This window comes from Echeneis naucrates, chromosome 7 (genome assembly GCF_900963305.1).
Source record: "Echeneis naucrates chromosome 7, fEcheNa1.1, whole genome shotgun sequence".
NCBI classification, from domain to species: domain Eukaryota; kingdom Metazoa; phylum Chordata; class Actinopteri; order Carangiformes; family Echeneidae; genus Echeneis; species Echeneis naucrates.
The window spans coordinates 19936414-19959870 of NC_042517.1; the positions used below are offsets into that span (position 1 = coordinate 19936414).

Consider the following 23457-nt stretch of genomic DNA (forward strand, 5'->3'; position numbering starts at 1 on the left):
CAGCAAAGGACGTTGTTGGACTGTAGAGTTTGTACTGTGAGTACTGGCTTGTAAATATACATGTATATATATATATATATATATATACACGCTGTTTAAATTCGACGTCTGCGAGGAACTCAAACAACCACAGCCCCCCCACCCCCAAGCAGCTGCCCTGTTAACTGCTTTTTGGCTGGCTTGTTAAAAGGGAAGTGCAGGGTGATGAAGCACTGACAAGACAAATGCTTTTTTGTGGAGCACATACAGCTGATCTCCTGATAAATAATCTCTCCTGGCATGAATTTGACTACTTGGTGCGTCTTCATCATGGAGAGCACTGTGGAGAATCTGACCTGGCATCCTTTCCATTACCTGCTCTTAATGGAGCCATGATGGAGATATCTACAAATATCCTGAAATGTTACATCGAGGAGAAATCCTATAAGTATCCGCTTACAGTCTGGTCACGTGACTTGGATGGACCAGTTCAATATGCTGCGGGCTGGGGGTGTTTCTGCACAAAACATTGGAATAAGTTACCTAAAATGTTTGGAAAAAACACATGCGCTTCATTTTGCATTTATTAATTAGTAATTGATACTTCAATGGAGTAGTCAATACCAAAACGGGCGACCTGCTGGTATCGCCGTGGGATCGGTCCGTCCATCACTGACAGGAAGAAAGAAGGGTGCAGCTACCGAACACGGTAAGTCCTTAAAATGTGCCTGTGTCATAGCAGTCGTTTGTTCGTCTCCAGAAAAGACACATTAACACACTCGTACATATAATTATAGTTCCAATGAGAGTTTAAATCAGAACCTACAACTGAGCAACACGAAGTAGTCTAAATGCTTTCGGTTCCAAAATGACTAGTTAGTAATGGCTGCCGTGTTTACGGACTCCAACGGCCCGACTGTTCAGCGGCAGCGAGGAGAGGTGGAGTTCTTTGTGTCTAAAGTCCGAAATACTTTAGAAAAGTATTGTTCGCGTGTGCGATACAATTAATAAATTAAAATAAAAACAATCAGATATTTTTTAGACAATCTTTTGAGGTAGTACAATTTCACTTCCGTCAACAGTAGAAAGTAAAACTAACACTAGGGCCAGTTCCGCTTGAGTCGCAGAGATGTAGCTTTTAACCAGTTTAACTTTTACATTTAGCAGATTGAAAACCTTCACTTTTTGTTTTCAGATGTTCGATGGATTTAAAATTCAGCCCATCCCAGATCTCAGTAAATCTGCAGCCCTCGTAAACAGACAACCGACCATTCAAGATGATTTGGAGAAGAAAAGCTGTGACGTTTGCATCTTTGTTGGTAAAGTTGTTTATTGCTGAATATTACTGGACGATTGCTGTGTAATGAAGTATAGCGTCCCACTGCTTCCACTTTGCAACATTTTATAATTGTCAATATTTGTCTATCAGTTCAAGTGAGTGAACATCTGCGGTGGATGGGGTTTTCAAAAAATGTCATTTTGAAAGTTTTCCACGTGGTAGAAAAGTCATATGAGCAGCAGATGACTAATCAACAGAGACTACTGTATCACAGCTTTATATTCTCAGACTGTGTCTGATGAAGAAATGAACACAGGTTGTGTACACACGTTTAAACTGTGTGCTTTATGTGTCAGTTTAAACACACTTAAAGCACAAAAATCAGTCCCACACACTCATGTGATTGATTTTAATTGAGAATGTGGCTGCAACTAACATTTACTGTGGTTGGTGATTTATCTAACAATTATTTTTAAATTAAAATAAGATAGATAGATTGCCCTATTGTCTGTTCCACATAAAATCAGAAATTATCTTTTGTCATGGCTCAGGACCTAAATTAAAAACAATCCAACACAATCAAAACACATTACAGCAGATAAGTAAAAACACATAAAATGACTAAGATCCCTAAAAACACAGTGCAGTCTATATTTTATTTTTGAGAGTGGCTATTGCAGAGGGGATGAAGGATTTTTTCCCACCTTGCATGAAAATACCTATCAATGTTACTCGTTTTATTCAGACCTTGTGAGTCATTCTTGTATTTTCTATCTACGATTATTTATTACCAAGCAGCTGCCCTGTTAACTGCTTTTTGGCTGGCTTGTTAATAGGGAAGTGCAGGGTGATGAAGCACTGACAAGACAAATGCTTTTTTGTGGAGCACATACAGCTGATCTCCTGATAAATAATCTCTCCTGGCATCAATTTGACCACTTGGTGTGTCTTCATCATGGAGGGCACTGGGGGAATCTGACCTGGCATCCTTTCCATTACCTGCTCTTAATGGAGCCATGATGGAGATATCTACAAATATCCTGAAATGTTACATTATTATAAAATAAATTAGTAGCTGAGTGAGTTGGTGACAGGGTGGGAGACTGAGTGAGCTGGATAGAGTTAGTAAGATGTTGAGCCAGTGCGATAGTATGCAGGTGGGTGAGGAGCAGAGATGGTGAATGTGATAAACAAAACAGGGTTAAGTTATAACCACATAATTGTGAAAGTATGTTGCAGCCATAACACAATGACTACTGACAGGTGAAGTGGTCAACATATCCGGTTACAATTGGACCTGCCTTTTGGTGGGATGTCTTAGGCAGCCAGTGAACCTTTTGACCTAAACCTGATGAGATGGAAGGAAAAATAACTTTTGGTCTTCAGTGGTCAGTACCTCCAAAAATGGCACCAGGATGCATTATGGGAAGAAGGCAAACTGGTAGGGCAAAGTTCTTCCAGAGAGACTTTGAGTCCTTCCATCCACGTGGATGTTGCTTTACATCCTATCATGGAATCAGCATTCCCTAATGTATTATTCCTCTTCAGTAGGATAATGCTCCCTGTTTCTCTTCAGCAGCGATACAGGAATGGTTTGAGGAACTGCGGGATGTTAAAACAAGTCTAATCCAAGATGGCCCCACCCCACAACTTCTCAAACTAAAAGGATCTGCTGCTAACGTGTTTGTACTAAGTCACCTTTAAAGGTCTAGCAGGGATCCAGCCCTTTAGTGGGTCAGGGCTGTTTTGGCAGCGAAATATTTGATATATTGTGCCATATTAAGTGAGTGAATTTGTGAGTTATGACAACAAACAAGGTGACAGCAGCACTGATGTTCGACCAAAATCTAAATCAGCTCATCTGTGTGTCTAAGTGTATGTGAACATTAAATGTGAAGCCTCTTGCCCTTTGGTCATCTTAGTGTTGAGTCACCTTCTGAAATGTTCTTCTCCTTCCTCTCCAGATCTTTGTCCAACTGTACAATCATCTTTTGGCTTCATCTATTTTCTCTCTTGCCTCAACCTCCCCCCACTCGCCTTCCCTCCTCTTACAGTTGCCTTTCTCTGCCACATGGTGACTGTCAGTCGCTTTCAGTGTATGATCCTTTTGGTCAGCCATTCAGTTCAGTTTTTGACTCTGCCAACAGGTGAACCAAATTTTAATGATAAGGAAATCCTTCACAGATACTGATGATCAGAATCCAAGGAGGAAGTACCATTAGATGTCATCCAGCAGAGTATCTGATAGGAAATGAATGCTGTCCTACATGTTCACCTGGTAAGATGCACCTGGACAGGGAAGGACCAGCTCAATGTTGTGGCTACATTAGAAGACTTTGCAGTATTGTTTTTTTTATTTATTTATTTTTTTCATTCCGTTTTTTTTTTTTTTTTTTGTGTTTCCACCAGGAAGTCGAGTTAAAACAGATTGCACAGAGTTCAGGAGTACATCCTGTCAGCCCTGCAGCAATGGAACCTACATGAATCAGCCCACTGGACTTAAAAATTGTCTTTCCTGCACAAACTGTGACCCAGGTGAATTCAATTTTTTCATGGTTGACCACAGAGAATAGCATTCAGAGAGATTAGTTAAGCACAGGGCAGATTCACAAATGTATTGGTCAGAAGGATTTAGTACACAGAAATAAAAGTTTGGGTAAACATGTCCAGTGGACGGTGTGCAATCAGCCCCTAAATGTATATTCTAGAAGGCAAGCGAGGCCTTGACAACTAAACAAGAACGCTTATGGGAATGTAAAATTAAGGGCAAAAGGAAGTGATGAGCCAAGACACAAAGAGTGTGTTTCCACTGAAACACAATAGGGCTTTTAATCTGCAATGGTTTTTACTGACATTCATCCATTATCTGATCTACTTGTCTGTACTGATTGGCAGAGAGCTGGAGCTGAACCCAGCTAACATTGGTGATTGGCCAGTACAACCTTGCCAGTCTATTATGGGGCCAACATGTAGAGGCTGACAACCATTCATACTCATACGCAGGCCTCTGAAAAATGTCAAGTCAGCAGTTAGCCTAAATGTGCATGTCTTTGGATATGCACACTGCAAACTTCAGATGGAAAGGCCTCAGAGGCTTTTGGTAGTTGTTTTCTAGCAGACTAAATGAAGTATGTAACCACTTGTAACCTGTGTCCTGACAGGTTCTGGTCTAAGGACAAAGCGCTCATGCACACTAAAATCAAATACAGTATGTGAACCACTGGAAGGATTCTACTGTATAGACTCCAAAGAAAACAGCTGTGTGGCAGCAGAGAAACACACAGCATGTAAACCGGGACAATACATCAGTTCAAAGGGTGAGTTTGCCTCGTCTAATTTTAGTTCATACTTAAGATAGAATTTTAAGCTTAGTTAAACTCAGCCACAGTGCACATGGTCAATCGGGACTATAAAGAGAATCAGGCTGAATGGCTGCAGCCACATTCAATCTGACTTCATTTGCAGAAGTAAAGATTGTGTGTCTTTTTTCTAGTTCAACCTTAATCTTTGTCCTTGTGTAAATTATCCCTCTGGGTGGGCTTCAGTACTATCCAAGGAAAACAGCCAATATGCACTATTGATTTCTAAAGAGCTACAGTCAAGAGTTTACCCTGAATATTTCATATTACGTTTACACTAATTGGCAAACTAGGTGCTTTCAGGTATTATGTCCCGTCTAAACTGAATTCCTCAAAGTTACGCAGACAACATGGATATTTCACTGTTCCTGAACAACAAAGGTTTTACATGCAAATGCTGGTTGCTGAGTAGAAATCAGATATGATGATGAAATGCATCATAATATGATGTGCACACAAGTAGCTCATTTCAACATGTGTATCATTTTTACAGGAACAGCCTCCACAGACACTGTGTGCTCTGACTGCAGTCATGGAACATTTTCAGATGGGACATTTACATCTTGTCAACAACACACACAGTCAGTGATGCTGCACATCACACAGACACAGAAGGGTGTGAATTTGTAGCTCTGATACATGTTGCTGTAAAACTGTCCCTCTCTTGTCTTTTCATCTTTCCAGATGTGAAGCAGAGAGCCAGCTGATAAAACCAGGAACCTCTGCCACTGATGCTGAATGTGGCGAAAACAGTCATTCATACGTAGTACCACTTGTGATTGGTTTAGTTGTTTTTTTTTTAATATTGGGATTTGCGCTTTTGTTTTTGTGGAAGAAAGGATTATGCAAATGTAAGATCTATGTCCCTTGACAAAAAAATTATCATGGTTTAATGGATGTAATCTTTTCTGACAAGTCAAGATGTTGGTGATTAAGATATTTTTATTGGGTTTTGTTTTTATTATAGGCATACAAAAAAAAGGAAGAACTCCCACAAAGGTATGTTTGTTGTCGTCTCTTTGATTATTTATGTTTATACATATATGTTTATACATATATATGTGTACGTGTGTGCACACTGTGGTAGATGATAATACTTGTTCAATCCCGAAATAATTTCATCTTTTTTATCTGTAATACCAATTTTAATTGTAACATATCTCTTAAAAGGAAACCACAGATGGACAAGAGACAAATATGAGACTGAATACAGAAGGTAAGACAGCATCGTATTCTTGAATTATTCACTGTGGAACTGAGCTGAGTTGTGAAGAACTGCAAAGTTGTTTCTCCTTAAAGTAAATGTACTTCTCTCCTCAGTCGAAGAGACAAACTGGAGATAAACATGAGGGCAGGGATTTGTTCACTGCAGAGTAAATGTGCTCAACAATCCAGTTATATTCAGGTTGGGTGTTGACACATTGTCCTTGCAGTGTACAGAAAATAGGTACAACTGACAACGAGAAGTTCTTTCTGTGTGGAATTTCCATGGTCTCTGTCTGTCTCTGTGTGTTGGCCCTGTAATGGACTAGACCTGTCCAGGATGAGCTGGGATTGCTTCCACCACACCTTGTGACGCAAAAGGAACACAGTGGCAGCAAGGCTGAGTGAGAGTGGCAGTGAGCACATAAGTATATATGTGTGTACACAGCGCTCTCTGGACCCCCTGAATGGCAGGTGGACACAGATTGACAGGAATTGTAAAAGCTTTGTGATTTTGTTCTCAGTTTATTAGTTTGGGTGTTCATAGTTTGGATGGGTCTACTGACAGGTTTAACAGCACGGCCAGCTCTAGTCCTGAAACTTGTAACAGTTTCAGGACAGTTTCAGGACATGGATCATACACAGCTGTTTGAGAAGTGTGTACTGGGTCACTTGGGGGGACACCTCTAGCTGAAGATGAATCATCAGTACTCACATCACAGATATTATCAGTCATACAGGTTTTTGCAGGTGGTATTAGAACTTTGGGCAGATGATGTATGCCCACCTGAGGAATCTAAGATACCCAGTGCTGAGTGCAGGCAGTATTGTCCACTGTACAGTCATTTGTGAGTTGCTCACTGGAGAGATTCACATCTTCATTCTCATTTGAAGCACAGGGGGGAGTGAGAGCAGCACAGTCAGATTGTGTTTGTTGCTCGGTGGAGAAATCCACAGCCTTATTTTCATCTGAAGCACAGGACGAGATCTGAGAGGCACTTTCAGCGGCATCAGGCAGGGCTGGCAGGACTGGCAGGAAGTTTACACATAGCAACAAGTTACGGTAGACAACTTTTTTCTGACCGAGATGGGAATGCAGACCTGAAAGGTGTGGATCTGAGGATTGCTGCTGACCATGGTGTAGACCACATCCCCCCATCAGTCTGCCAACTTTCTTTGACCTCTCTCTCTTGTTTGCAAGAACCGGTTTCAATCTCCACTTCTTTGACTCTACTGTTGTATATTTTGGCCTGCCACTGTTGCTCATCACTGGCATGTTTCTCTGCCATTATCATGGCTTCATGGAGATCTTTTCTCAGCTCTTCAATGTATTGTGGGAATGAAACATCACTGAAACATACTCTGTTCTCTCATATTAGATTTGAACAGAACGTCAACAGGGAGGCGGGGGACGTGGCCAAACATGAGATAGAAAGGTGGAATCCAGCAGTACAGTAGCACCATCCATGATGGTGCTACTGTACATGAATGTCAAGGTGTGTAGCATTTGAGGCCAAACATGTTTTGTCTCGTGGTGGGAGAGTTCTAATCATATTCCCCAACGTACAGTTGAAGCGCTCAGCAGATCTGTTTCCCATTGAGTGAGGCTGTAGCGTGGGACATTTTTACACCAGAAACCTGAAGAAGGGATGCTATCAACTTACTCTTAAAGTTGGCACCTTGACCTGAGTGTATTCTTTCAGCGAAAGAAGAAGCAGCAGAAGGAGTTATCCCACAGTTTCCGTGCTACTTGTTTGGCTGTCTGGTCAGGGCAGTAGAAGGTGTGTGTCAGCTTGGTAAAGTGGTCAGTCACAACTACCACATCATAGGCTCTATGCACAGAACGTGATAATGTATTTCCGCTTAAAGCTCAGGATCCTTGTAAACATCCAGTTGCCAAATCACAACCTGGAAAAACAACAGATAACCTGCTTTTGACTCAGAAAAACTGATCTAAATTGATCTTGTCGATGTTGAGAGTCAGAAAAACTAGTATACTGTAAATAGTTCTTGTTGTTCGATAATCGGAAAAAGTAATCTACTGTAAATTGTTCTTGTTTGATAATCAGAAACCGTTGTTGTTCGCTAATAAGAAAATAAACTAGTCTAATACTCTTGTTGTTATTTGTTTTGATTTATGTTATGTTACTAGATGACATGTAAACGAACAAAGGTGTCCTTTCAAAGGCGAGAGGACAGTGCATCCAGCCACCACTGCAGTGTACCGCAATGCACGACATCAGCCAAGTGTAACTCTCAGTTAAATTTTCATACGTTCCCAAAAGGCATTGAGTTACAGAGGCGATGGAGTGTTAACATATGAAAATGTCAAAGAAAGCTCCTGAATCTGCAGCCAGCATTCGGCTAATCGAGGCTAATTGAGCCTTCAACCCCAGCTGGGCGCAGACCCCTGAGGAATGGAGCTGTTCCAGTGCTTTGTTAATGGAACAGCTTCACCCTTCCAGCTTCACATCCCGGAGTTTGGGAGAGGACAGAGCAAAAAGTCCACATACATACATTTCTGTCCAAGAGAGCCCAACTATCTGGGCCAGAGGTCAGGAAGATGCAGTCTATCACAAGCCTGAGAGTCCATGTTGAGCGTCTCATTCGAAGGGTGAAGGAGGACAAGATATTCAGTACAGTCACTCACAGGTAGCATCAATCAGCTTTACACAGTTGCCTGTCTTTTGGTCAACTATCAAAATTGGCCATTGGTTAAAGCCTGGGCAAGCAACTGCTAATGTCAATGTAGAGACAGACGGATGGTAATATAATATGTATATATAGTTCTGATTTGTGTAAAGTCAAATGCAACATTTTTGTTCTACACTTTAGAATGAACTTTACTCATACTTGAATTATTTGACTGTGGGGCCCTTTTGTTTTCATGGCTTGTGTTACCTGACTGTCCTTCTTGGCTCCTACAGTTGTGGGGGAAGGTCATCAAAATGAACTGTTAGCTGTCTCAGCTACAGTAGTGTTTAATTGGAACTTAGTTTGTGCCTTGTATTTAAATCTGCAGATTTTACATTTATTGACTTTTGCACTAAAAGCTGCTTAGTCAGAGGAAATAGGGGTTTAATTTGTCTTTAATGAAATAATCATTTGGTGTCCTGGGAACTGTGGAAACACTGTTCTGTCTGTAATCACAAACTGTTGCTTTCTGAGGAAACTCTGCTTATAAAAGGGATATTGTGTCCATTCAATTACTTGTGCATAGACAGGTATTTTGACATATACAATACAGGCCAAAAGTTTGGCGACACCTTCTCATTCAAATGAATAGGAAAGTGTGTCCAAACTTTTGGCCTGTACTGTATGTATAAAAGAAAAACAAATCACACCTCTGTTTTAGAGAGCTTAATACACTGCTATTTCTGTAAATGTGCTGCACAAAAATGTCATCATGGGTGCAGATAACAAAATCACACCATTCCATACATGTGATCAGCAACTGTCCTTGGACCTGCCAGTAATAACAATGGCTTACTTTCAGCTTATGCACACCATGGTCAGCTGTGAGGAACTTGCAGTTGATGTATCTCGGTGCATTTGGGGATTTAACTTCCACTAGACCAAATGATGGCCGTTCAAGTGGGTCATATACAAGCCCATCAGGTGATGCACCCAGCCTGTGGATGAATCACAAGACCACACAACTGCATAATCCTTTAAGGCACCTGCTTCCATCTCCAGTCCCCTCCTCATGGTTAGAATTTGTTGTGTGCCACAGATGATTCTTTCAGCCAGGTTGTTATACAAAAAAATACAATTTCGTTAAAAAAGAGGCAATATTAGTAACAAGATTAACCTGAAGCAGAACGGATCATGACTAAAAAACACCTGTCAAATCATTAGGCTCATAACGTTAGCTTAGGCAAACTAGATAACAGTTAGAAGTACTGTTGACAATTTACCTTCGAAATTGCAGAGATATGAGGAAGCATAAAACTTAAAGCCCTTTTCAAGTTTACTCTGCAGCGTTTTGGTTGATGCTTTCACAATACGACGTACATCGTTCACAGTAAACTTGGGTAGATCCAAAAGGCATGGGTGAACTTCATTGATTCAGCCATGATTGACCTAGCATCCTCTCTGACCGGAAATATCATACCATCCTTCTGTCAAATGCGGAAGTGATGTGTGCATAGAGCCCATTGGGCAGTTCTTTGAATCTTCTGCTGTCCAGAAGTCTATACACACTAATTCCAATGGTGCTGTTGTCTATCCTCTCAAGTGGTGCACTACTATGCACTTGGCACAGTGCTTAACGTGATCTCTTACATCCATCTCCATAGAACTCCAGTAGAACGAGAGAGAGGGTTCTGTTTTGATCTTGGTGACCTGGGCTTTGGGCCTCTCTCTCCTTGATGGTCTACGATGCCGCTCAACATAGAATATTACTCTTGCTAGGTCAGCATCTTCTCGCTGTCTTCCTCTGAGATCTTGCTTATAGATAGATGGTAATACGTCTTGACCAGTTGACATTACACTCTTGATGTAGTCAACCAGCACCGTAGATCTGATTCTCACAGCTGTATCCCAGTCAATATGACAATGAAGAAGAGCTGACTGATGGAGCGGATTTTTCAGGCACTGCCACCTTGCCTTTCCGTGAAGGTTTCTGGACAGCTTGACAAACATTTGACCACCTGAAGATCTCTTGAATAGCTCCTCCAGACAGACTCTCAGACTCCTTTTGGCAGACATCTGTATGGCTCAATGATTAGGCGCTCACTGATCCTCTTCCCTGCAGACGGCTCTCAACTAAGGGCATCTGCAACAACATTTTTTGGCCCGGGGACATATTTCATGTTAAACTCATAGGCAGATGGCTTTGTCACCCAGCGTTGCTCACATGCATCTAATTTGAAACATCAAATCTGACTTGGACGCCTTAGTTATGGCTCCTACTTTGGCAGGGTCTGTTGACACACCACTGCTATCAATTACGTGGCCCAGGAAGTGGACTGAGTGGTGCAGAAGGTGGCACTTCTTGGGGGCCAGCTTAAGGTTGTGCACCTGCAACCACTCAAAGCACATGTCAAGTCTCTTTACAGCCTCCTCCTCACTAGGTGTGAAAACCAGCAAGTCATTGAGATAGCAGAGCAAGCTCATGAAGTTCTGATCTCCAAATATCAACATCATCATTCGCATGAAGCTTGCCGGGCTGTTACACGGTCCTTGAGGGAGCCTGTTATGGATTTCCTTAGCAGCCAGGCATGGGTACACATCAGCCAACTTTGCATTTCTCTCGATTGTGATTGACTTATCTGCCGGGTTTATGACCTTCATAGGGACCCATCCAACACTCCACAGGAGAGTCACTACTCTGCCGAAAAGAAACGTTTTTGGAATGGAACAAAACTGTGTTGGCTCCACAACCACAGTGCAGCCTAGGGGCCCACATGACTTCCCTGGGAGCTTCTCCCACACCAGGTGTTCATGTCCAGGTAGGAGTGTTACAGAACTGGTGGGTTTGACTGTGCCCACAATGTCGAGTACATCTTCATCTTTCCGCTGATGAACACCAACAAGCATGGCAAAGAAGTCATCATGCCCTCTTGTGTTAGGACCAGTCATTTCAGAGATTATTTCCCAGTATTTGTCTGACTCCTTGAGTTTACGTGTCAGATACTTTATTACATTTGTCCCTATGATGAGCTCATCCATTTGACCAGGAACAACTAAAGTAGGCACAGACACTGTCTGACACTGCCCTTGAAAATGAGTAATATGATCTGACTCCTGCTCATCTTTGATGAGCATAAAATAAAATATTCAGAATTCAAATGATGGATACCAGCTCAGAGTTCCATTTAGTGAATAAATAAACAGAAATGAATGTGACTAATGAGAGGGATGCTCACCACATCATGAACCCTAGGTGACCTGTAACAGCTGAGTATTAGTAGTCTCTTGAGAAATTTCCCCATCCTCACAGATGAACAACAGGTATGTCACAGCTTGCACTGATGTTCACGTTCTGTAAGTTAGTTTAATACAGTGCTTCTCAAAGTGTGGGGCGCGACCTACTGGTGGGGAACAAATGGGAGGAAATTTTCAATTTCATGCCTATCTTACTGTAAATGCTTTTCTTTATTGACAATAAAGATAATTCACTCTAAATAAAACACCCACACACAAACAAAGTAATAATTAAGGACTAAAGTGATTAATGAGCATCAGGAGACCGGGAGAAAAATGTAACCTGGGACTAAAGTGCAAAAACAATGATAGACGTTGGAATGAAAATTGCAGTGGGACAAGAAGGTAACAGGTAGCCGTGAGCCACATGGATACATTTGTGATACAGACCACAAAAGAGCCAGCACTATCACACACACACACACACACACAAGAAAGACTGTTGCTTCTTTGAAAACGAAATACAGATCTCAGCTCAACATTGAGAATGACTTGGGAGTGGCAGTTTCATGCCTGAGAGGATGTGCAGTGCAACACAGGCACATTGCAGCCACTAACACAGGGAAAGTTCTCTTTTTTTTTTTTGTTCTTTGCACAGATTGCAAATGAAGCACTATTTCATTATTCAACTACGGTACTTTTTGTTTTTGATCATCAGGCTTTGATAACATTCATACCAGGTCAAGGAAGACAATACACCATTTTATGAAAAAGTTAGAGTTAAAGAAAATATTATTTCAGCTATTCTTTGGACATACCTACTGCTTCCTCATTTTAGATAAAAACTTATGTTTTTATTCAAAACATAAGTTGAGACTGTGGATAGTAGATATAGGTGATGAAATATCACTCCAAGACTGGAAAGGTGAATGTATGAAAGCTCAGAAACAAACCATAACAACCTGAAACTTATTCAGCATAAATGGCTGTGTACATACATAACCCCAGTCAAATTTAAGTTAAATGTTTAATGATTAATGATAACATCCCCGATACATGTATTAAGTGCAATGAAGCAAGATGAATGATGTACCGCTGCATATGGGAATGTGTGGAGGTGAAATCCTTCTGGCAAGATATTATTAATATGATTGATCAAATATTAGCCAAGAAGTTACCACTGGAGCCAAATATTTTTCTTCTGGGTATATACCCAACTATCCTACACTTACAAAGAAAATGATCTAGATTTGTAGATATATGTATATTACAAACTAAACGTATGACTTCCCTGAATTGGAAAATTGAAGATGGAGTTTGCAGTCTTTAAAATGTGGTTGTTTCCTAGCAGTCGTTTGTTCATCTCCAGAAAAAAGAAAAAAGCTAACACACACAATCTCACACGTATATCATATTAAAATCAGTTAAAATGTGAACCTACAATAGTGCAACACAAAGTAGTTTAAATGTTTAGCTTACAAAGTACAAAATCCTGCCGTGTTTATAAACCAGAAACTCCAATGGTCTGGCTGTTCAGAAGCAGAGAGGTGGACCAAAATACGTAAGAAAAAGTATCATTCGCATAGATATGAGATATAGTTAATAAAATAAAATTAAAAAATCTGATTTTTAGGACAGGCTTTGGAGGTATTATAATTTCACTTCCCTCAACAATAGAAAGTAGAACTAAGACTTCTTTATTCTAAACTTCATAAAATCATTTATGAGAATTTGATTGGTCTAGTTATGCATGAGTGGCAGAGCTGTAGCCAAGGGTGTAATTTGCACGGGGGATAAGGGGGTCATGACCCTCGCAACAATTTGATCCAGCCAATATAACCCCCCCTATAGGGCTGGTGTGATAAGCGTGTTGCGTCATTTCCGGTCACTGACGGTTGTGTTCTCTGCTGTGCTCTGTCATCTCGTGTGTTGTTTCCACTGTTCTTCTGCTATTATTTCCTAATTCACTCGATTAATCCGACAGCAAATTATTTTCACACCAACACTAGGTTTAAAAGTCAATATCTCCCCTTTCTCCAAAGGTTATAACCGGTTCTGCTCCTCCGCTAATCAAACTACCCGATTAGCAATGTCCTCTAGCTCTCTGTCTCCACTCTCTGTTCCTCCTTCTCCTCCTCCTCTCCTCTCCTGTTCTGTGTGCCTCATGTGTAGTTATTCTTCTGCCTCCTTTTATGATAGTACCTCTTGTCATAGATGTAGGATGATGGTAGAAATAGAGGCGAAAATAAATGAGTTAGAATCACGGCTCTGCACTTTAGCTAGCCCATCCTATGCTAGTGTAGCTAGCCACCCCCCTGTAGCCGGTGTGGGCCGACCTAGACGAGCTCATACGGCAGCTAAGATAGTTTCCTCCCCCCCAGTGGCTCCCGAGCAGCCGGGATCTAGTCAGGACGGCTGGGTGACTGTCTGAGACAAGAGGCATAGTCGTAGGCAGCAGCCCCCAGTTCACCACCGACCAGTTCACGTTTCCAACAGGTTCTCCCCTCTCAGCGACACACCCGCTGAAAAGCCAACTCTAGTGATTGGTGATTTTATTCTGAGGAACGTGAAGTTAGCGACATCGGCGGCCATAGTGAAGTGTATCCTGGGGGTCAGACTAGGCGACATCCAGTCTTATCTGAAACTGCTGGCTAAGGGTAAACGTAAATATGCTAATATTGTTATTCACGTCGGCAGTAACGACACCCGATTTCGCCAGTCTGAAGTCACAAAAATTAAGGTGGAATCGGTACTTTTGCTAAAGCGATGTTGGACACTGTAGTTTTCTCCAGCCCCCTCCCCAATCGGACCAGTGATGACATGTACAGCTGCATGTCGTCATTTAACCGCTGGCTGTCGAGGTGGTGTCCCGAAAACAACGTGGGCTACATAGATAACTGGAAGTCTTTCTGGGGGAGACCTGGTCTAATTAGGAGAGCTGGTCTCCATCCCACCGTGGACGGGGCCGCTCTCATTTCTAGGAATATGGCCGATTTTAATAGAAATCGAAAACACTGACAATCCTGAGTCGAGACCAGGAGGCAGAGCCGCAGTTTAACACGCTCCTCTGCGCCTCAGTCAGAGCGGTCACCTGCCGAGAATAGAATAGAGTCTTCTGTCTATGTTTAGGTCTATAGAAACTGTGTCTGTCCCCCGACCACCTAAATTTAGAAAAGTTAATAAACCCAAATTAAACAGAATAGGAGCTACAAACAAAAACCTAACTGAAATTAAAAGCCACAAATTCAGTCTCAAATAACACTGAAATCAAATGTGGACTGTTGAACATTCGATCATTATCATCAAAATCTCTACTAGTTAACAATCTCATTGCTGATCATCATATTGATTTATTTTGTATAACTGAAACATGGCTGCAGCAGGATGAGTATGTTAGCATTAATGAAGCTACACCCCCAACCCATGTTAACTTTTATATCCCTCGTACCACCGGTCGAGGAGGTGGGGTCAAGCCTATTAATCAACCCTAGACCAAAATCTGGCTGCAGGTCTTTTGAAAGCCTCACTCTTAGTCTTTCCCACTCAGACCGGAAAGGTGAAAAACCAGTTCTGTTAGTTACAGTATACCGTCCACCTGGTCCATACTCAGAATTCCTATCAGAGTTTTCTGAGTTTATATCAGAGTTAGTACTCAGTACAGATAAAATCATTATCCTGGGAGATTTCAATATTCATGTTGATGTAGAAAGTGACAGTCTTAGTTCTGGGTTTCTTTCCCTACTAGACTTAATTGGCTTTTCCCAGCATATGAATGAACCCACTCACTTCTACAATCATATCCTTGATCTTGTTCTAACATATGGCATTGAAATTGACAAGCTAACAATTCTTCCCCAAAATTCTCTCCCGTCTGACCATTACCTTATTACATTTGAGTTTACTTTAATGGGCTCCACAGCATTGAAGAATAACTTCAGCTATAGAAGATGTTTATCTGAAGCAGCTGTGGCTAAATTTAAAGAGAACATTTGGTCATCATTTCCAACAGTGCCATATCTAAATTCAAATCAGGATTTCTCCCATACGCAGGTTGATGACCTTGTGACTAGCACTATGGCCACACTGCGTTCGAATCTCGACAATGCCGCCCCTCTCAAAAAGAAAGTATTCAATCTGAGGAGGCTGGCTCCTTGGTATAATTACCAAAACCGTGCCTTAAAGCAGACATCAAGGAAATTAGAAAGATTTTGGCATTCGAGTAAGTCAGAAGAGTCTCACAGAGCCTGGAAAGATAGCCTAAAAACATATAAAAAAGCTCTCCACAGTGCTAGAAGTTCATATTACTCAGCACTCATAGAAGAAAACAAGAACAACCCCAGGTTTCTCTTCAGCACTGTAGCCAGGCTGATAGAGAGCCATAGCTCAGTTGAACCAGTGATCCCCTCAGCTCTAAGCAGTGATGATTTTATTAACTTTTTTACAGATAAAATTCTCACGATCAGAGAAAGAATTTATCAGCTCTTGCCTACGTTAGATAAAAATCCCCTACTGAATACAGCAACTCCTGAATCAGCTGTGACGCCTCTTTTACATCTGGAATCATTCTCACCTCTGAATCTCTCAGAGCTAGCTTCTATAGCTTAAAAGCCTTATCTTGATCCAGATGTTTTGGCAAACTATAGACCCATATCGAACCTTCCATTTATTTCTAAAATTATTGAGAAAGCTGTAGCAAATCAACTACACAAGCATCTGGATGGGAACAGTTTGTTTGAAGAGTTTCAGTTAGGATTTAGAGCCCATCATAGCACAGAAACAGTGCTGGTTAAAGTCTCCAATGACATTCTAATGGCCTCAGACAATGGATCAGCCTCCATACTTCTCCTTCTAGATCTTAGTGCTGCATTCGATACCATAGATCATAATATTTTACTACAGAGACTGGAACATGAAATTGGAATTAAAGGAACTGCACTAACGTGGTTCAAATCCTACTTATCAGATAGACATCAGTTTGTTCATGTAAACAACAGCTCCTCCTCATGTACTGCAGTCAGTCATGGAGTCCTGCAGGGTTTGGTACTTGGACCAATCCTCTTTACGCTTTATCTGCTTCCTCTAGGCAACATTATCAGGAAACACAGCATCAACTTCCACTGCTACGCAGACGATACTCAGCTGTACCTATCAATGAAGCCAAATGAAGTCACTCAGATAGTCAGACTGCAGGCATGTCTTGAAGACATAAAAGTCTGGATGACTGGAAATTTTTTAATTCTCAACTCTGACAAAACAGAAGTTATTGTACTCGGTCCTAAGCACCTCAGAAAAATACTATCTAATCATCTCATCAGTCTGGATGACATTACTTTGGCTTCCAGCTCCACTGTAAGAAACCTTGGAGTAATTTTTGATGTCCTTTGTCCTTTGTCCCTCACATAAAACAAGTTAGTCGAGCAGCTTTCTTCCACCTGAGAAACATTAGGAAAATCAGAAACATCCTTTCTCAGGATGATGCAGAAAAACTAGTCCATGCATTTGTAACTTCTAGGCTGGACTACTGTAACTCATTACTATCTGGATGTCCAAACAAATCTCTAAAAGGCCTTCAGTTAATTCAGAACAGCTGCCAGTAAAATATAGAGTAGAATTCAAAATCCTTCTTTTAGCATATAAAGCTCTTAATGGCCAAGCTCCATCGTATCTCAGAGAGCTCATAGTTCCTTACTGTCCTAGCAGGCCACTCCGCTCTCTAGATGGAGGTTTACTTGTGGTTCCTAGAGTCTCCAAGAGTAAATCTGGAGGCAGATCGTTCAGTTATCAGGCTTGGTTCTATGGAACCAACTACCAGCATCGGTCCGGGGGGCGGACTCTTTAGTAATTTTCAAGACCAGGCTTAAAACTTTCCTGTATGACAGAGCTTATAGTTAAAAAGTTAAAGTCCTCTACTCTTTAGCTATGCTGCTATAGGCCTAGGCTGCTGGGGGAAGGACTGAGCTTCTCTCTCTCTCTCTCTCTCTCTCTCCCTGTCTCTCCCTGTCTCTCCCTGTTACCTCCTCTCCCTCTATCCCTCTTTCTCTCTTTCCGTCTCGCTCGCTCTCCTTTCCTCCCCCCTTGCATGCGTTGATAAGAACCATCCTTCTTAAAAAAAAAAAACATAGTTTCACCCAGTTCTAAGCATTTATACTGCATTTACTAACCATGTTCTGCCAAAGTCTCTGTCTCTCTCAGTTCCTCTCCTCTCTCTCCCTGTCCTCATCCTGCAGGTGGTGACTCATTGCCATCCCATGTTCCTGCAACACCTGCTGGTCCCATATTTCATGAATTTTGTATTACAGCTCAACTCCATGAACTTCATGCAGCAACAATTTCCTGCCTACACCCCCCCCTCCAATGCCTGTCTCACTCTCTCTCTCTCTCTCTCTCTCTCTCTCTCTCTCTCTCTCTCCCCATTTATACTGCATTTACTAACCATGTTCTGCCAAAGTCTCTGTCTCTCTCAGTTCCTCTCCTCTCTCTCCCTGTCCTCATCCTGCAGGTGGTGACTCATTGCCATCCCATGTTCCTGCAACACCTGCTGGTCCCATATTTCATGAATTTTGTATTACAGCTCAACTCCATGAACTTCATGCAGCAACAATTTCCTGCCTACACCCCCCCCTCCAATGCCTGTCTCACTCTCTCTCTCTCTCTCTCTCTCTCTCTCTCTCTCTCTCTCCCCAACTCTCAACCCAACCGGTCGAGGCAGACGGCCGCCCCCCCCTGAGCCTGGTTCTGCTCGAGGTTTCTGCCTCTTAACGGAAGTTTTTCCTTGCCACTGTTGCCAAGTGCTTGCTCATCGGGGGATCTGTTGGGTCTCTTTAATTAAATTTATAAAGAGTTTGGTCTAGACCTGCTCTATATGTAAAGTGCCTTGATGTAACTTTGTTATGATTTGGCGCTATACAAATAAATCTGATTTGATTTGAATCTATATAATCACATCTGATTTAAGAAAAAATATTTAACCCTCCTAATGGTAGACCCAAAGTTACGCCCTTGGCTGTAGCTTTTAACCTAGTTTAACTTTTACATTTAGCAGATTGAAAACCTTCACTTTTTGTTTACAGTATTCAGCGGATTTAAAATTCAGCCCATCCCAGCTCTCAGTAAGTCTGCAGCTCCTGGAAACAGACAACCGGCCATTCAAGATGATATGGAGAAGAAAAGCTGTGACAGCTGCATCTTTGAATCTTTGAATCTGCATCTTTGTTTAACGTTGTTTATTGCTGAATATTATGATGACTATACTGTAATGAAGCATAAATGTCTCACTGCTTCCACTTTGCAACATTTTAAATTTGTAAAGATTTGTCTATCAGTTTAACTGAGTGAACATCTGCAGTGGGTGAGAAAAATGCTGTTTTGAAAGTTTTCTCCCACTGGGGAGAAAAGTCACATGAGCAGCAGATGACTGTGTCTGATAAAGAAATTAATACAGGTTCTGTACAGATATTTAAACTCTGTGCTTTATGTGTCAGTTTAAACACACTTAAAGCACAACAATTAGTCCCACACACTCATGTGACTGCATGTTATAAATCATATTTTTACATCATGGGAAGTTTCAGTTTTGTAAACCTGATTGACTTTAATTGAGGGTGTGGCTGCAACTAATGTTTATTTTGGTTGGTGACTCTAATTCTATTTTTTAACAAAAAATAGAATGCCAGGTCAGATTCCTCCCAGTTCCCAGTGACACACAAAGTGGTCATATTCATGCCAGGAGAGATTTTTTTTAACAAAAAATAGAATTAAACTTCTAATTGTTGTACAGAAGTTACATTTATTTTAGTAGCCCACAGAATAAGAGCATTAATCCACATTCATGTATAGTATTTCTAAACCATATCACTCCCTTTCCATCATTTAGAAAGAAAATGACCCTTTGAGGTGGTCAGTCATGTGACCAGTTGGTTGGGTGTCATTGTCTCGATATGATTTGTTGGTTTTAACCTTTTTTTTTTATTTTTAACATGATACACTTTTTTCATTCTGTATTTAGATGTCAACATGACTCAAAGACTCAAAGATAGAAACCCAAAATATATATCAGATCAGGCCATATTAATACAACAGAACAACAAATACTGACCATTTGTTGTATTTCCATGTGACGGGGTGTCACAGGCTGTGATATGAGTAATTTCCAGCACATCAGCTAACAGGTACCACAGGTGCCATCTTTAACAAGCAAGACAAAACAAAGGCTTTTTGTGGAGCACGTACAGCTGATCTCCTGATAAAGAAATTGGCATGAATTTGACCACTTGGTGTGTCTTCATCATGGAAGGCACTGGGGGGAATCTGACCTGGCATCCTTTCCATTAACTGCTCTTGGAGCCATGATGGAGATATCTACAAATATCTTGAAATGTTACATTATGATAAAATAAGTTAGTAGCTGAGTGAATAGGTGACAGGGTGGGAGACTGAGTGAACGGGATAGAGTTAGAAAGATTTTGAGCCAGTGAGATAGTAAGTAGGTGGGTGAGTGGCAGAGATGGTGAATGTGATAAACAAAACAGGGTAAAGTTAAAATCACAGAATTGTGAAAGCAGGTTGCAAATATCATCAGCCATAATACAATGACTACCAAAAGGTGAAGTTGGCCAACATATCCAATTACAATTGGACCTGCCTTTTGGTGGGATGTCTTATGCAGACAGTGAACTTTTTGGCCTAAACTTTTTTGGCCTGGAAAGAAAAATAACTTTTGTACTTCAGTGGTCAGTACCTCCAAAAAGAGGCTTATCTTCTTTCAGAGCCCCCAACACAGGCTCTAATGCATGATACGGGTTCAAATTAAATGTGTGAAGGGCAATAGTAAACACATAATTGTTCCTCCCACTCTTCCTTTCTCCAATCTTCATGTGTGTAAGCATGGGTCAGAGTTACCGTAGAGTTGCGCACATTTTACTTCAAATCTGTTTTTTATAGATCACAACCTTTGCATAGAAGTGACGTACGCAAATTTTACTAATGAGGCCCCAGATCTTAATCCAACCGTACCATCATCTTTTGGCTTCATCTATCTTCTCTCTTGCCTCCATCAGCACCCCCCCCCACTCACCTTCCCTCCTCTTATAGTTGTCTTTCTCTGCCACATGGTGACTGTCAGTCGCCTTCAGTGTATGATCCTTTTGGTCAGCCATTCAGTTCAGTTTTTGACCCTGTCAACAGGTGAACCAGATTTTACTGATAAGGAAAATCTTTGTCTCATCCTTCACAGATACTGATGATCAGAGTCCAAGGAGGAAGTACCATTAGATGTCATCCAGCAGAGTATCTGATAGGAAATGAATGCTGTCCTACATATGCACCTGGTAAGATGCACCTGAACAGGGAAGGACCATCTCACTGTGACGTAAAAGACTTTGCAGCACTGTTTTATTTAGTTTTTTTCATTATGTTATTTTTTTTTTTGTTTTTGTTTTTTTTTTTGTTGTTGTTTGTTCAGGAGTACATCCTGTGAGTACATCCTGTCAGCCCTGCAGCAAAGGGACCTACATGAATCAGACTTAAACATTGTCATTCCTGCACAAACTGTGACCCAGGTGAATTTCTCCTAACATTTTATCATGGTGGTACACAGAGAATAGCATTCAAATAGATTAGTTAAGCACAGGGCAGATTCACAAGTGTATTGGTCGGAAGGATTTGGTACACAGAAATAACAGTTCAGATAAACATGTCCAGTGGACGGTGTGCAATCAACCCCTAAATGTATATTCTAGAAGGCAAGCGAGGCCTTGACAACTAAACAAGAACGCTTATGGGAATGTAAAATTGAGGGCAAAAGGAAGTGATGAGTCAAGACACAAAGAGTGTCTTTCCACTGAAACGCAATAGGGCTTTTAATCTGCAATGGTTTTACTGACATTCATTCATTATTTGATCTGCTTGTCTGTACTGATTGGCAGAGAGCTGGAGCTGAACCCAGCTAACATTGGTGATGGGCCAGTACAACCTTGCCAGTCTATTATAGGGCCAACACGTAGAGGCTGACAACCATTCATACTCGTATGCAGGCCTCTGAAAAATGTCAAGTCAGCAGTTAGCCTAAATGTGCATACCTGGATATGCACACTGCAAACTTCAGATGGAAAGGCCTCAGAGGCTTTTGGTAGTTGTTTTCTAGCAGACTAAATGTAGCATATAACCACTTGTAACCTGTGTCCTGACAGGTTCTGGTCTAAGGATAAAGCGCTCATGCACACTAAAATCAAATACAGTATGTGAACCACTGGAAGGATTCTACTGTATAGACTCCAAAGAAAACAGCTGTGTGGCAGCAGAGAAACACACAGCATGTAAACTGGAATATTAACTATCAAAATTATCAAATGCATCTCTTCTCTTGTCTAATTACAAAACAGCAAAAGGTTGCTTAACACTGAACATCACAATTGCTGCTGAGGCTTCTGTGCGGGGGAGGTGCTCCCATCTTTCGATGCATGGTTGCATCATGGTGCCTCATGGTTCCTGGATCATGTTGGCCAGTGATAATGCACCTGGCACACACCTTGCCTTGGGTTGGTTATCTTGGTCGTAACAAAACCTAGCTCAGCATAGCCTCCATATTCTATTAGCCCTCCATGTATACAGATGCCCAAACCTTCAGCAGAACCTGTACCACCAATCAGACCGTGCCTACCTCCAACCTCTGGCCATAATCTCCACCCCTTTTATGCATAAAGCCATGGACATTGTTGGCCTGTTGCTGCGAAGCGGTAGAGGGCACCAGTACATTCTGGTGGTCTGCAATTATGCCATGCGGTTTCCTGAAGCCTTTCCTGGCATCCCTCATGGTGACGGAGATGGGCAGCGAAAGGGAAGAGGAGTCTACTCGAGCTGACCTCAACCAGTCTGCTGAACCTGTTGAGTCAGGTGTTCCAGTGAGTCTCCAAGCTGTTTGCTGCTATCCCAGGGAAGACTGATCCGGTGGAGCATGTCATCTGTCTGAAAGTCAGGGGGCCAGTTCACCAGAGGCCCTATCAGGTGCCCCAACACCTGGTGGCAAAGCTCCTGAAGGAAGTGGAGGAGATGCAGCGCCTGGGGGTAATCGAGCCATCGCAATTTGAGTGGTGCAGCCTGGTAGTCATCGTGGTGAAGAAGGACGCCTTACTCTGCATTGCATCGACTTCAGGAAGCTCAATGCAATTTCGGAGTTCGATGCCTACCTGATGCCCCGGATTGACGATCTACTGGAGAAGATTGACTGGGCCAGGTTCATTACCACCCTGGACCTCTGCAAAGGCTACTGGCAGAAGCCCCTACAGTGCTTTCCAGACACTTGGCGGCCTTTTTCCAGTTCACAGTGATGCCATTCGGCCTCCATGGTGCACCTGCATTTCAGAGACTGATGGACTGCGTCCTGCAGGGGTGCAAGGACTGCAGTGCTGCCTACCTGGATGACATGGTCATCTTTAGTGACACCTGGAAGCAGCACCTGTGTCACCGGGGCGACTCCTTAGCCAGATCCAGCAAGCGGGACTGACACTGAATCCAGCCAAGTGTCAGTGGGCCAAGGAGGAGGTGAAGTACCTGGGCTACAGGCTGGGATGAGGCGAGGTCCAACCACAGGTAGACATATTCGAGGCCATCCGCGGCTGCCCACTCCCTCGCATGAAGAAGGAGGCGAGGTCCTTCTTGGCCTTGGCCAGCTGGTACAGGAGATTTGTCCTGCAGTTCTCCACCATTGCTGCTCCTCTGACAGCTCTGACAACGAAGGACCAGAGGAACCCAATCGCCTGAAATGAGAACAGT

At 42.0% G+C, this 23457-nt stretch overlaps 1 protein-coding gene across 2 annotated transcripts; it reads left to right on the forward strand.

Moving 5' to 3' along the window:
- The first annotated feature begins 444 nt into the window (after positions 1–444).
- Positions 445–7847, forward strand: LOC115046139 (tumor necrosis factor receptor superfamily member 14-like). Of its 2 annotated transcripts, none has more exons than XM_029506303.1 (10): positions 445–688; positions 1175–1298; positions 3443–3536; positions 3668–3793; positions 4420–4575; positions 5111–5198; positions 5302–5468; positions 5585–5616; positions 5788–5833; positions 5938–7847. In XM_029506303.1, exons 2-10 carry the CDS (start codon positions 1257–1259, stop codon positions 5958–5960), a joined length of 774 nt encoding a protein of 257 aa, XP_029362163.1. In that variant the 5' UTR covers positions 445–688; positions 1175–1256; the 3' UTR covers positions 5961–7847. The 2 variants fall into 2 exon arrangements, with proteins under 2 accessions (XP_029362163.1, XP_029362162.1); XM_029506302.1 differs by having other exon boundaries at positions 447–688; positions 7200–7847.
- The last annotated feature ends 15610 nt before the right edge of the window (positions 7848–23457 follow it).

Excerpts from the sequence above, each read along its gene's own strand:
- LOC115046139 (XM_029506302.1), top strand. The coding sequence starts at position 1,257 with ATGATTTGGAGAAGAAAAGCTGTGACGTTTGCATCTTTGTTG. Across the intron at positions 1,299-3,442 it reads TGACGTTTGCATCTTTGTTG|ATACTGATGATCAGAATCCA; the intron begins GTAAAGTTGTTT and ends AATCCTTCACAG. Across the intron at positions 5,617-5,787 it reads AAGGAAGAACTCCCACAAAG|GAAACCACAGATGGACAAGA; the intron begins GTATGTTTGTTG and ends ATCTCTTAAAAG.